General features: G+C 35.7%; 1 protein-coding gene across 8 annotated transcripts in view; it reads right to left on the bottom strand.

Annotated features, from left to right (window-relative positions):
* ANAPC10 (anaphase promoting complex subunit 10) overlaps positions 1-15,279 on the bottom strand; it is a 312,895-nt gene that overhangs the window by 233,900 nt on the left and 63,716 nt on the right. Inside the window, exon 5 of one of the 8 annotated variants that reach the window (XM_023252782.2) lies at positions 2,449-2,495. The exons of the other annotated variants lie outside the window; for them this stretch is intronic. Within the exon in view, the coding sequence (XP_023108550.1) occupies positions 2,463-2,495 (33 nt within the window). The 3' untranslated portion in view covers positions 2,449-2,462. The remainder of the gene's footprint in view (positions 1-2,448; positions 2,496-15,279) is intronic. 8 annotated transcript variants of the gene reach the window in all.

Genomic DNA, 15,279 nt, shown 5'->3' with positions numbered 1-15,279 from the left:
AGGATGCATATAGGTGGTAAAACTATAAAGAAAGCTAAGAAATTACTATAAAAAAGTTAGCAATACTGGTTACCTCTAAAGAGCAGAGATAGGATTGTGATAGTGAAGGAAAGAGGTATGCTCCCAACTTCTGGGATGCTCATAAGGTTCTATTTCTTACACTAGATAGGTTATATACACATATAAACTGTATGAGTGTTTTGTAAACTTTGGGGAGGAGGGAGCATTAAGCACACGAATGAAACTCCAGCACACAGTTGTAGAACTTCTCATACTACATAGAAAGGTTAGCTTTTTCCTAGTCCTTGTTATTCCAAATGAATTATAATATGCTGTTAAATGAGCTCTAAAATAAATGAATGTTTATTGCATTTACAAGGTAAATTTATCTACAAGGATAACATTGATCTTTTATCTCAGAACAAAAATGAAGTAATTTGTATGTACAGCAGATCTGAGAAAACGTTATGCAAATATATACAATTTTGGACTTTTCACATACATGAGTAATTTTTAAGTAAATTAAAAAGTACATTAATTCTATCCCCTAAATCTTACAACAAGGAAAGGCTAGAGATAGCTTTAAGCACACGTCAGTAATGCATCTAAGAAAACAGGCTGTTTAATGGCCTACCATTTTATTGTAAAGCATTGAAAAACAACGGGAAAAACAGGAATTTAAGATCTGAAAAAATCACTATAAAATGCTTTTTATAATAATCATTTAACTGCCAAGTAAAAAAGTTGCTTGTTTAAAAAAATTCCAGTTGAAGAAGGATACATGGAGACCCAATTATTTTTTAAAAAGAACTTTCAGGGGCATCTGGGTGGCTCAGTCAGTTGAGTGTCCGACTCCTGATTTCGGCTTAGGTCATGATCCCAGAGCAGCAATATCAAGCCCTTCATCAGGCTCTGTGCTGCCACTCTCCCCCACTCTTGCTTGCTCACTCTTTCTCTCTCTCAAAATAAAAAAAATTTAATTCTAAAAAAAATTTTTTTATTAAAAAAAACATTCAATTTGGTAATGAATCTTTAAAAAGTCTTTTCACAATCAAGCTGCCTTCAAAAGGACTATTAAAAAGCTAACTAGAGCAAGGTCAATAAGAAGCAGGTGACAAACTCAAGTTACATTTAATCAAGAGACATCTAAAATTTTCACTGTAAGGGCATCACAATTATATGATAGCAATGAATAAAAAACAGAATTCTAACTTCTATATAATCATAAATATACTTTCAGGAGATGTGGGGCTCTGAAGCAACTACAAAGGTAACAGGAAGTATTTAGAAGTGGATGAAAGAGACATTCATTAATTAGGGCTGATTCCAAGTTTTCTGGCCTTATGACTTTTCTTTTTCCATGAGATAATAATAGTTCATAACAACTAACATGTTTGGAACACTTACTCTTTGCCAGGCATTGTTTTAGGAGTTTTACACATACTGATTTATTCTAGTAATACATGCAACAGTCCTACGATGTACACTATTTTCATCTTCATTTTATACACAAGAAATCTGAGGCACAGAGAAGGCAAACTTCCCAAGGTTCATAGTGAGGTGGCAGTGCAGGAACTCAAACCCCAGCAGATGACTCCCAAGCCCATTGCTCTTGGATCTTTATCAATCCAAAGACATAAATGTATAGCTAATAGTTATGTGTAGTTAAACCCAATTTCAAAAGATTATATGGAAAAGCATAGTGGTGGATGCTTTTACAGCCTATAAAAACATTACCAGTTTTCAAGGCTTTGCTCCTTTCAACTACCATTTATTGAGCTGCTACCATGTGCCAGGCACTTAACATACATTTATTTTAATCCTTCCGACACCACATCCCTAATTTACAGCTGAGGGACCTAGAGTTCACAGAGAGGTTATATAGTTTGCTGAGGGTCACCTCACTGGTGAAGGAGGAAGCCAGGATTTGAAAGCAATTTCCCTGCCAAAACTGTGAACATCAAAGTAATAAAATAGTCTTAAAATATGTCTGTCTGGAATAAAAATAAAACAAGAATATATTCTGAGATGAGTACAAGTGAATAAATATTGGCAATTCAGAAAGCTACAATACTGTATATTCTTTAAAGAGATGTGGAACTACACTGGGGAGAAAATAGGAAAATACCTCAACTGTGTGAAAAGTCCCACAATATTCACTGTTTTCTATTAGTGATAGTACCTAGAAGTAAAGCACGACAATGGGAATAAATGAAATTCTGGTTACAGGTCTAGGCAAAGGTCAAAACCCATGATACATCCCCGGTTACATTAAAAATTAAAATGTAAACATCTCTAGTATTCTCAATAACAGGTTTCAAAACAGCTGAAGTAGCTCACCCACACATATAAATTTTGTCTGCCAGGTCTGTGAGTTCCATTGATTCCATAATTCACATATATAATAGATTTTGTTTACGGAAGTATTTTAAAAACTCAAAAACTCACCTTATAATTTATTTTCAGAAGTGTTTATCCAAATCTGGAATATCTGTCTAGAATAGTTCAGGTGGAGTTATACAAAATGAATATTTTGGAGCAAGAAGTAATGAATTTTATTTTATATAGATTTTAAAAGCTCTGAAGTAACTATATAACTTATTGCTTAAATACTATGAAATTTGACTTCATCTTGATGTGAATTACTACAATTTTAAGAAAAATGTTAACTTGTTTCCTAAAACTGCAATCAGTGACAACTGAGTAGAAAAAGCAAAGCCATTTTTGTTCTATTCACATGCGCCAACAAACAGCCCAGTGGGGAAATGGCAGTGTGCCAGGTTGCCTTGTGAGCAATTAGGCTTCGTGGCAATCAGGAGACTCAGGAGTCTTAGGCCCTTAGAAAACTAGTATGTTAAGGACGTGGTGCTTTCACTTCGCTTTCCGAGAAACGTATGCGAGATATATCTTGTGTAGAGGACAATTTCTTCCATCTTCAGGACTGAAAGGTTAAGACAACTAATAAGAAGCAAATTGAGGAAAACATTTGAGAGATTAGTCAGAATCATTGCCTACTGGACCTTATGACTAAATGTAATAACTGGTCCCGGGTAGACAGTAAATTCATCCTAATAATCAGAAATAATGATAACTAAAAGATTCTTGGGATTGTTATGAAATGCAGTTATAAGTGCATTTTAATTGGTCAAGAAATTCAGAATGGAATTCAGAGGCAAACAAACTGAAATTATCTATGAAAAAGAGTTGAAATGGGTAAAAACCCAATATCAGCAGAGATGTGTGTATTTACTCTTATTAACCTGTACATGGAAAGTTTCAAAGAAAAAAAAAAACGAACGATTCAGATATACCTTACAGGAGATTGTGGGCATCAACTTCCATTTAATGAAACTTAAAAAAAAATTTTTTTTAAGGTTTATTTATTTTTGAGGGAGAGAGAGACAGAGAGGAAGTGGGGGAAGGGCAAAGAGAGAGAGGGAGACACAGAATCCGAAACAGGCTCCAGACTCTGAGACGTCAGCACAGAGCCCAATGTAGGGCTCAAACCCACGAACCGTGAGATCATGACCTGAGCCGAAGTTGGAACTTAACCGACTGAGCCACCCAGGTGCCCCACCATCTAACTAAATCAAAGCCAAAGTTCCCCATTATCTGGTAAATGCTTTTTCTTTTTGATGTTTTATGAGTCTGAAAGAAAGGCAGAGACTGCGAATACACTGGACCCCATTTTGTAAGTTTGCGGTCTGTGCCTAATATGACACCCAGAAGCATAATAAGAATAAAAATGAATGAAGTGAATGCAATTAGAAATGAAAACAATCAATGTAAGGATCCATAAGTATACTTTCTAATATATTTCTTGGTTACAATAATTATGTAGGGTCATTTGAAAACTTTTACTAATATTGTCAAAAAGCCACCATATTTGAGTATCTGAATTTCAAGTAGGATACAGGACAAATTTACGATACTTTTACAGTCATCAAGCCAAGACACACTTCACTTTATAAATAAAATAGATTTTAAAGGGCAAAAGTCAACATTCAAATTAATCCTTCTTTATATCAAAGGCTCATTATTCCTCACCTTTAATATTTTATAATTTCATTTAAAGTTTTTCATTATTTTGTAGTACATAAACATACAAGGCTTTTCTCTACTTCTTGATGTGCCTGTGACGATCATGTAATACACATCTATAACAACTTATTCTATAAACAGAAATCCTTACAAATTTAAAATGTAAAGACCAACTAATGTTTCACTACACTCAGAAAACACAGAGTCTTTATTCCAAGAGGAACTTTTACTAAAAAAATGATGTGTGAACAGCAGACACTGATGTTCACACAAGCATACTACAGACAACCCAGCAGGCGGTTTTCTGTTTTTTTTGGATTATGCTCTGGAGGTGCTGGCACAATGGAATTTCAATACCATAATTGCTTATTTCTCTGTGTATCTTTAAAATAACAGGTAAAGAAAAAAAATCAACTACAAAAATAACAAAACAAAAAATGTTTTTAATTCTTCTTTTCAAAGGATGTAATTTATAACCATTACACAAATAGAGAAGAAGCACAAAAGGGGGGAAAAAAGAAATAAAGTAATGTTCCAAAGGTTCAGTTTACAAGGACCTCACACTAAGTTTTTTTTTTCTCTTCTCTGCAACTCTTACTAGAAACAGTATTATTTGCTAAAAATGCACTAGCTGCCAAGAGCCATGGTCCATCTAAAGCAAAATGCTTAAGATGGAAACAGAGTGTTAATACAGAAAAAAGAGCAAGATTCAGTATACAAATTTCTGTAAAACCTATTTAAAAAAAGAATAAGATGAAGTTTTGATTTTGGTATCTTTTTGACTAAAAAATAACTGTGGTCATAGATAAAATACTAAAACATATAGCACTTTATTACAACAAAAAGATGTAATCAAATTTCAAACTTTCTAATTAAACCTTTTTTCTGTAAGTTATTGGGAATTCAACACTAGTCTTGGTTCACATGATAGAACAATGGGAAAATTTTCCGAATGGTTGAACACTAACCCTGACAAGTGTGGAGAGCCAACTACAATACATTATATGGTAGCATAACCTGCCACCCACGTTGCTGAGAGAACAGCTTTCAAACACATGCACTGAGCTGTAAAACCACAAAATCCCTTATTACACATTGTTTCATACTCTAGGTGAAATATACCATCAATTCTTTCCATTATAAATCTTTTTTTATTACTATTTTTTGAAGCCCATTTAACAATCTGACTGTCTTTTTCTTACAATGTAAAAGATGCCTTTGTAAAAAGTAAAATGCAACAGGAATGTCATCACCCTACTACAATATTTCAATGAAGGCTGATATCTGCTGCTCAATTTCTCATAGCTTATTCTGGGGATCCATTTACCTAAAATGCATTTTAAGCTAATGTTCTTTTTGTATTTCCTTTAAAGACCAAGCCTATTGATACTGGTTCACTAAGTTTCTTAGAGCATTTGAAAATATTTACTTTAAGGAAAACTGATCTATTGCTTTGGGGGTTCTTTAATAAAATACATGATTTTCGTCATTACTAAAGAAGAGAGGGAGAGAGAGAATTAAAAACAAATAGTCAAAATTTGTCATGGAGTGAATGTTTTCTCTCTCTGTCTCTTCCCAACATTCCTCCTTCCCCCACCCTGGCGCAAATCCAAACCTATATCAAAAAACAAACAAACAAACAAATCCATTTTAGAGTCAAAGATATAATGGTGCCCTGACAATATGTGTCTTACATTGGTATAACATGTAAATGAAGCCAAGACTGCAGGATGACAAACATGTTTCATCCTCATTACAGCACTGCTTTGTCAAAGATGTGTTCTTACCTTCCAGAAAAGAGCTCACTGCAATAATGGCTATCAAATCTGTACAAAAGGGCTTGATTTACAGACTGGGAAGGGTGAAAAACAAAACAAAACTTAGACGCTACTTTTACAGAGATTCAAAGACACTACTACTTTGTAGAGATTCAAGATAGCTAAATCGTTTCTAAAACTATGTGTGTCTAACAACTGGCCTGCTTAATTTCTTTCCAAAATTCTCCCTCCTATCCTTTACATTTCATTCCCCGCAATTCCTGCCCACCATGACCCACCTCCAGCCACAGTCTGCTAACTGAATCACAGCATTCCAGGACAGGACATAACAGTTTCTTCTGGGGTTTTCATTTGCAATGTTGTTGGCAAAGAGAACCCTATTTGTAAGTGTTCTATTATACTAGCAAGGTCAATTAGTCCTGTGAACTCCTGGTCTTTCTGCCTGATAGCTTGGTGGATTATTCAAGTGGGACTGTTCATAACCCATAACTGAATGCAGCCAATTAACCTCAGAAACATAACAATACTAGTATCTAATGGGATTTTAAGCTTATCTTAACAACATACCACAGTAACGTCATTTTTCCCACATTGGTGGAATATTATTTGATGGAAACTCTACATTCTCCCCAAATTGAATTAATTTGTAAGTTACAATATACAAATTATATAGAGTAATTTAAAAAAGTTTAAACAGCTTTATTGCTATATAATTCACATACCATACAATTCACCCATTTAAGTTTATTTATTTATTTTGAGAGACAGACAGATAGGCAGCGCACACCCATGAGCTAGGGAGGGGCAGAGAGGATGCAGAGAGAGAATCCCAAGCAGGCCCCATGCTGTCAGCATGGAGCCCAACAGGGAGCTCGAACCGATGAACTATGAGATCATGACCTGAGACAAAATCAAGAGGTGGACTCATGCTCAACCAACTGAGCCACCCAGGCATCCCACAATTCACCCATTTAAAGTGTACAATCCTTGGGGCGCCTGGGTGGCGCAGTCGGTTAAGCGTCCGACTTCAGCCAGGTCACGATCTCGCGGTCCGTGAGTTCGAGCCCCACGTCGGGCTCTGGGCTGATGGCTCAGAGCCTGGAGCCTGTTTCCGATTCTGTGTCTCCCTCTCTCTCTGCCCCTCCCCCGTTCATGCTCTGTCTCTCTCTGTCCCAAAAATAAATAAAAACGTTGAAAAAGAAAAAAAAAATTAAAAAAAAAATAAAAAATAAATAAAGTGTACAATCCAATGTGCATCTATCACCACAATTCTTTTGTTTGTTTGTTTCAAGTTTTTATTTAAATTCTAGTTAGTTTACATATAGTATAATATTGGTTTCAGGAGTAGAATTCAGTGATTCATCACTTACATGCAACACCCAATACTCATCTTAACAAGTGCCCTCCTTAATACCCACCACCCATCTAGCCCATCCCCCACCCATTTCCCTCCACCAACCCTCAGTTTGTTCTCTATAGTTAACAGTCTCTTATGGTTTGGGGCGCCTGGGTGGCTCTGCCGGCTGAGGGTTCAGCTTTGGCTCGGGTCATGATCTCACGAACCATGAGCTCGAGCTCCATGTCAGGCTCTGTGCTGACAGCTCAGAGTCTGGAGCCTGTTTCAGATTCTGTGTCTCCCTCTCTCTATGCCCCTCCCCTGCTCGTGCTTTATTTCTCTCTCTCAAAAATAAATAATATTAAAAAGAATTTTTTAAAAAATGAGTCTCTTGTGGTTTGCCAAATTACATAATTTCTGTTACAAGAAAGTTCACCATAAAGATGTTGAAGCTTTTAAAAAATAATCAAAATAAAAAATAATAATCCTCCATTATGCCTATATTTGCTTATATGGTTCATACAACTAAATTTATATAACTAAATAAAGAATAGGAGAATCCTTTATTTTTCTAAATGTTTATTTATTTTGAGAGGGAAAGAGAGAGGATGAGCAGGGGAGGGGAAGAGAAGGGGGAGAGAGAATACCACTTCACACTTAGATCTGCTGACAGCACAGAGCCTACTGAAGGCCTCAAACACACCAGCTATGAGATCATGACCTGAACCAAAATCAAGAATCGTTCACTTAACTGACTGAGCCACCCAGGCACCCCAAGAATCTTTTATTGTGCAATATCCACTGCTCCTATCAAGATTTCTCCCAAGATGCAAAAAACACTACTACTCTCTCAGAAGCTATGTGGAAATTAATTTGCATTATACTTCAAATATTCAAAAAGTCTTTAGTTGTCAAACACTATTTAATTTTTAAAACAACAAGAGAGTTTGCATTATTTGAGTGCTTACTATGTGGCATGAAATATGAATCCATACTTTGCAAACTATCTTAATCATCTCAGGAATCCAATGAAAAAGGCATTTCCCTCCCTATTCTATGTATGAGGAACCTGAGGCTTCAGAGGTGCTAAATATGTTCCCAAGTTTCACACAGCTAATAAGTTGCAAAAATAAGAGATGTAAAACCAGATCAGTCTAGTTTGCCAAATTGTAGTCTTTCAACATCACTTGGCCTAAAAATTATGAGATAACACTGAGTCATCTCCCAGGATCACCTGTATTGCCAATCTTCAAAACCACCATATAAAAGAATGATATCTAATTATAACTGAGTAACAACCAGAAAGAAATGAATGAATGAATGAATGGATGAATGAATGAATGAATGAATGAATGAATAAGGGTGTTTTGGTATCCATATAATCATATCAACACTAAAGTTTTACTAAAGGCAAGACAGTATTTTTTTTTCATATCACTTCCAATCCAAATGCACTCTCACATATATGAATGGACATGCAATCTTCCACACACAGACCAGTATAACTACCTGCCCACATACATGCAACACACAAAGTCATCCAAACTCACACCTAATACTCCGATTTCTAAGCCAAAAGTATTTTCTGTTATGCCAGGTCACAACGAAGTGAAAAGCTGCCTTAATACTGCAGGTATCAAGATACCAGATTTCTTTTCAAAGAAGGATTTTTAAAATAAGCTGAATTAACTTTTTCATACAGTAATGTTTTTTAAAACTATTTGGTCTAGTAAGGCTACTTAACATATATTCTAGCAAAAATCGTACTGTGATTACCTCTGTTTTTGCTTTACCAATTTGAAACAGAAATAACTTGTTCAATCATTAGGCCAAACTGTCCTAAAAGCAAATGCCTATTAACAGGAGCACAGCCTGTGTGCATTCCCAAAACTCAATCACTATTCCCAACTTCCCTGCTATGGGAGCTTTCAGATTGGCCAGAGTTGACTCTCAGGGCTTCACTCACTGCTTAGTGGAAATATTTGTAAAAATATTTGTGCAATTAGGATAAACAGAGCTTTTATGAAAATACTGGCTTAGCTAAAAGTAATGACAGTTAACATGTGCATAAATGGCATTTTTAAATGTCCATTTATTCCCCCCTACTCTATAAGTTTATTATGATAAATGTTGCATCAGTTTGAAAGAATATATTCTGCAAAGAAAGTAGAAGGGCTGAGAAGTAGAATTCAGAGTCCTCGATATTAAGTCAGCTTTGCTTACTTTTTAAATAAATCAAATAAAAATAAATTGTGTTCTATAAACACAAAAAAATTTCAATAACAGAGTGCAAAATCAAAGGATGTATCCAAGTTAGTAAACTATTGCCTTAATTAGTAAAGAAAGATCTAATATATTGACGCAGTGGATCAACATGTGATCCAACAGATCTTATACTATTAACTAGATCATATCAGGAAAATTAAAATTGCTAAACCATTTATTCCCTTTTAAAAGGCACATAATACCAATGCCACTGATGCTATAGTTTCAAAGAACTGAATCTGTAATGGAAATCTCATTAAAATAAAAAACAAAAACTAGAAAACCTGCATGGGACATATGCTCTATCCAATTCTGGACAACTGATTTTGAAATGCAAAATATCAACCTTAATTAAAAAAAAAAAAAAAACAGCTCACACAGTAAAGAACTGAATACAAGACGACTTACCTACTCTCTGTTATTAGCGCATGCCTTAAAAAAGAGAAGACATTTATCTAGCATTTTCCAACCTTGTGCAATCATGTATGAGTAAGGATAAAGCGGCCATTATAAAACTGAAGTGAAAAAGATATATGGAGGGGCCCCTGGGTAGCTCCGTCGGTTAAGTGTCCGACTCTTGATTTTGGCTCAGGTCATTCTCTCGGTTTTTGAGTTTGAGCACCACATTGGGCTCTGTGCTGACAGGGTGGAGACTGCTTGGGATTCTTTCTCTCCCTGTCTCTCCACCCCTCCCCCACTCATATTTCCTCTCTCTCTCTCTCTCTCTCTCTCTCTCTCTCTCAAAATAAATAAACTGAAAAAAAGATATATAGAAGGATACAAATTTACATTGACTGAAAAAACAATGTATTTGGTATGTTGCAGATGTTTTTACACCGCTTAATCTCATTTAATCTTAACAACCACCCAAATAAAATAGGTATTGTGATTCTTATTTTTTAAAGTAAACAGAGAAAGAACAGAGAAAGTGCCCTATATCACAAAATAGAGAAGTAATAGTACCAAGATTGCAACTCTGATCTGACTACAAAACCTATGATTAAAGCAGCATGTGGCAAAGACAATCTAGAAACATATTCCTTCCTCTGGCGTAGGCCTCATCCTTCTGTCCCATTTTGAGTACAATATTTAAAACCCAGATTGCAGATTATGAAACAGCCTGGGTTTTTGCACCCCCCCCCCAAAGCCAAGGTTAGAGAACTCTGCGTTCAATGGCGAGTACAATATGACTCTGGGGGAATAGCAGCAAGTTTCAAATAACTACAAATTCAGGTTAAATGGAGTTCAGTGAGTCATGATAATTCCATGCCACTGATAATCCTGATCTTAGTCAAGGGAATTTTCAAATTTGAATTCCATACTTGCCTTAGACAATTCTCTTTCAACACAAGGCAACTCTTCATACAAGGTAAGTATTTTAAAGCAGGGAACACCTCTCAGTGCCTTTCACTAATTTTCTACAGAGAAATAGTAAAATTTTTAAATAGATAAAGCTAACACTCAACAACCAGATTTTACAAACTAGCTGAGAATAATTTTGAGGTTTTTTTTTTTTTGTAATCCTTTTATTATCTTAAATGTGAAGCAGCTACCTAAAATGCTAAGGTAGATGAGTGAAGACAGATTTCTTTTCATTCCTCAGTTTGTTCTCATTCCTTGAAGTACCTTCCTTATCATACTTAACTTGAGCTTATCACCTTTGGGCCATGATAAGAGGTAAGTTATGAGTCTCCTGGATTCTCCCTAGTAAATTACATTTCCTTTTTTCATGATCTCTAAGAGCACATGCTTATACCAGAAAATGCGGCTGCTAGGGTAGAATCAGTTTAAAAACTAATCTGCCTTGGACCCTTTCCTTCAGGAAAGCTAAAACAAATCCCCCTCCCCCCACACACACACACATACTATCTTTAAAGTAAATACAAGGGCCACTGCATAGACAACAACAAATTGCACAAATGTTAACTAAACACCTATGTGCCAAGTACTTAGGCTTGAGGGGTATCAAGACAGATACTATCCTTGTGCTAGTGGAAGCTATCAAAGATTTATGGCAGCTCATAAGAAATATGCCATACTAAAATCAACAACACAAGAAACAACAGGTGTTGGCAAGGATGTGGAGAAAGAGGAGCCCTCTTGCACTGTTGGTGGGAAAGAAAACTGATGCAGCCACTCCGCAAAAGAGTATGGAGTTTTCCTCAATAAAAAGTTAAAAATATGTGATGAGCACCAGATGTTGTATGGAAGTGTTGAATCACTGAATTGTACACCTGAAACTAATATCTGTATGTTAACTAACTGGAATTTAAATTAACACTTTAAAAAAATTGGGGCGCCTGGGTTGCTCAGTCGGTTGAGCGTCCGACTTCGGCTCAAGGCATGATGTCATGCTCTGTGAGTTCGAGCCCCGCGTCGGGCTCTGTGCTGACAGCTCAGAGCCTGGAGCCTGCTTCGGATTCTGTGTCTGCCCCTCCCCTGCTCATGCTCTGTCTCTGTCTCAAAAAAAAATTTTTTTTTTTTAAGTTGAAAGAAGATGTTACTTGTCAGAAGGAAAAAAAGTTAAAAATAGAACTACCTTACAATCCAGCTATACTATTAGTATCCAAGAAATACTATTAGGTAATTCCCCAAAGAATATAAAAATACTAATCAAAGGGATATATACACTCTGATATTTACAGCAGCATTATCTATAGCCAAATTATGGAAATAGCCCAAATGTCCACTGACTGATGAATGGATAAAGAAGATATGGTGTGTATGTGTGTGTGTGCATATACATTATATGTATATGTATGTGTACACACACACACACACACACACACACACACACACAGGAATATTACTCAGCCATAAAAAAGAATGAAACCTTGCCATCTGCAACTACCATGGATGGACGTAGAGGGTATTATGCTAAGTGAAATAAAGGCAGGCAGAGAAAGACAAACACAGTATGATTTTACTCGTATGTGGAACTTAACAAAACAAATGAGCAAAGGGGGGAGGGGGAGAGACAGAGACAGAGACAGAGAGAGAGAGAGAGAGAGAGAGAGAGAGAGGCAAAGAAACAGACTCTTAACTATACTCTTAACTACAGAGAACAAACTGATGGTTACCAGAGGGAGGTGGGTGAGGGATGGGTTAAACAGGTGATAAGGAACAAGGAGTACACTCGTTGTGATGAGCACCAGGTGATGTATGGAAGTGTTGAATCACTTCACTGTACAGCTTAAACATTACACTGTATGTTAACTGGAATTTAAATAAAAACTAAAAGAAATATATTCCATAAAATTACTAAATAAATGGCAGAAGGGTAAGTTTAGTGCATAAAAATATATATACAATTATTAAGTAGGTTACAAATTTGGCTCCATGGTTCCTGGCAGCCAAAGCAAAGTGGGTATCATTACTGGTTGTGACATGGTATAGAGGCTCTTCTACTTATAAACAGATCAGTTTCCAAAGAGCTATCATAAGTCCATTTAATGACATATGCAAATTTTTAACTACAAAAGCAACTGCTAATATCATCTACTGGTGACTAACAGAGTTGCCATACTTTGTCCCCCAATCACTGCTCCCTCACAACTGGTAGGTTTTTCATATCTACCAAAGTCCCTATGCTGAAGGGTCTGGAGCAGAAGAACCTGTGTGTATGTGTATAGTAACAACCCAAATGCCTTCCTGAATTCAGATCTGAAGGAAATTTTTACTCTGGATCTGTATTAAAAGGCCACTTTGAGATATAGTGGACTACATCCTTGACAATGTTCCTAACAGAATTACAATAATAACTTTTCTTATTTCCTAGATGTCTCAATGTAGGCCTATGGATTACCACTAAAGAGAACTTCTATAAAAGCAATTTTATAAAATAATGTAGCCAAAATATAATATTTATAATAGCTAAAGAAATGCATGTCTTTCAAGCGGCTCCTAATTAGAAAGAGAAAGAAAGAAAGAAAGAAAGAAAGAAAGAAAGAAAGAAAGAAAGAAAGAAAGAAAGAAAAAGAAAGAAAGAAGAAAGAGAAAAGGAAAGAAAAGAGGAAATTCAACTCTTGCAGGAACAGTCTAAAGATCTAAGAATGAGCTTTTAAGACCATTGGCATCACACTTATTGCTTACACAAGTTTTGTGTGTAACACCACTTTACTGTAATTCATAAAATAGGGAAATAAAGCTTTCAGATTAAGTTTTGAGGTTTTAGTAATTATATCTAAAATAAGTATAGTAGTTAGTGGACAATGAAAACAGATACAATTCTTTTGAAAGGGGCTATTTATTTTTCTCATGAATCTCAAAGAAACTGCAATTAGAGGAATAAGTCAAAGGCCACAGTTATTATTGTATAGGGCATGTGTAAAAAGAGACACACTATGTAAACAACATATATTGATTGGCTAGATTCACTACAATTAAGTGAGATGAGAGAAAAAGCAAAAATAGGACCTTGAAGGATAATATACTCTGCCTGAAAAACTTGATTTACTCTAAACACACTACTACTAAATAATCAGAGTACCTTTTCCTCAACTTCAGAGGAGTTTACTGAATCTAAATACTTAGGTTACCTCATACAAAACTGAAATTCAGTTAAGTTAAAGAATATAAGATTATTTTAAGTGGGATTCTTTTTTTTTAATTAGAGTAAAATAATACTTTTTAGTCTAAACATTTTACAGGATTAGAATCTGTATTTTCAAAGTTGCTTTCTAAATACAGATAAAATGGATACATAAGATACGAAAGTTGTTATCGGTTAGAAGCTTCTGTTATAATTATTTTATTGATTTCTGTTATAAAATTGGAAATGTATTCCTACGTAAAAAATATTAAGGTACTCATTATTATGAAATCTCATTTGTTTTGCAGCAAGTACGCAGTCTTAGAGAAGCAGGGGAAACAAAAGTTGCCAGCATTTTATAATTGTCTCATATGAGCTCAACATGCCAGTCAAATCCTATGAAAATTTGTTACCCTGAGTGGTGGGGAAAAAGATAGATAGTATATTATATATTTTCTTTTTTAGAACGAGACAACTTTTAGTGCAGTTTTGATTCACAGCAAAACTGAGAGGAATGTACGAGATTTCTCATACATCTCCTGCCCCTACCACCACATGCAGAGCCTCCCTCATTACCAACATTAGGGTTCACTCTTGGTGTTGTACATTCTACGGGTTTGGACAAATGTGTAATGAAACGTATCCATCATTATAGTATCTTACAGAGTATTTTCACTGTCCTAAAAATCCTCTGTGCTCTGCCTATCCATCTCTCCCACCACTCCCAACTCCTAGCAACCTCTAAGCCTCTCACTATCTCCATAGTTTTGCCTGTTTGAGAATGTCACAGTTGAAATTGTACAAATAATTCCACATTGTTGGAATTTTACAAATAGCCTTTTCAGATTGGCTTCTTTCAGTTAGTAATATGCACGTCAGGCTCCTCCACGTCTTTTCATGGCTTGATGGATCATTTCTTTTTAGCACTGAGTAACATTCTGGATGTGCCACAGTTTACTAATCTATTCACCTAGTGAAGGATGCCCTGGTTGCCTCCAAGTTTTCACAATAATTAATAAAGCTCCATAAACATCCATGTGCAGAGTTCTATATGGATATAAGTTTTCAGCTCCTTTAAGTAAATACCAAGGAGCACTACTACCTAGTCATATGGTTGGTTGAGAGTATGTTTACTTACGTAAGAAACCACCAAACTGTCTTCCAAAGTGACTGTGCCATTTTGTATCTTCACCAGCAATGAATGAGAACCCATGTTGCTCCATATCCTTGCCAGCACTGGACACTGTAAGTGTTCCAGATTTTGGCTATTCTAATAGGTGTGTAGTGGTATGTTGTTTTACTTAATTTGCATTTTCCTGAAGACATGA

Source organism: Felis catus, chromosome B1, assembly GCF_018350175.1.
Source record: "Felis catus isolate Fca126 chromosome B1, F.catus_Fca126_mat1.0, whole genome shotgun sequence".
NCBI lineage: Eukaryota > Metazoa > Chordata > Mammalia > Carnivora > Felidae > Felis > Felis catus.
The sequence above is the reverse complement of the archived record's forward strand: the minus strand, read 5'-3'. Positions and strand labels throughout refer to the sequence as shown.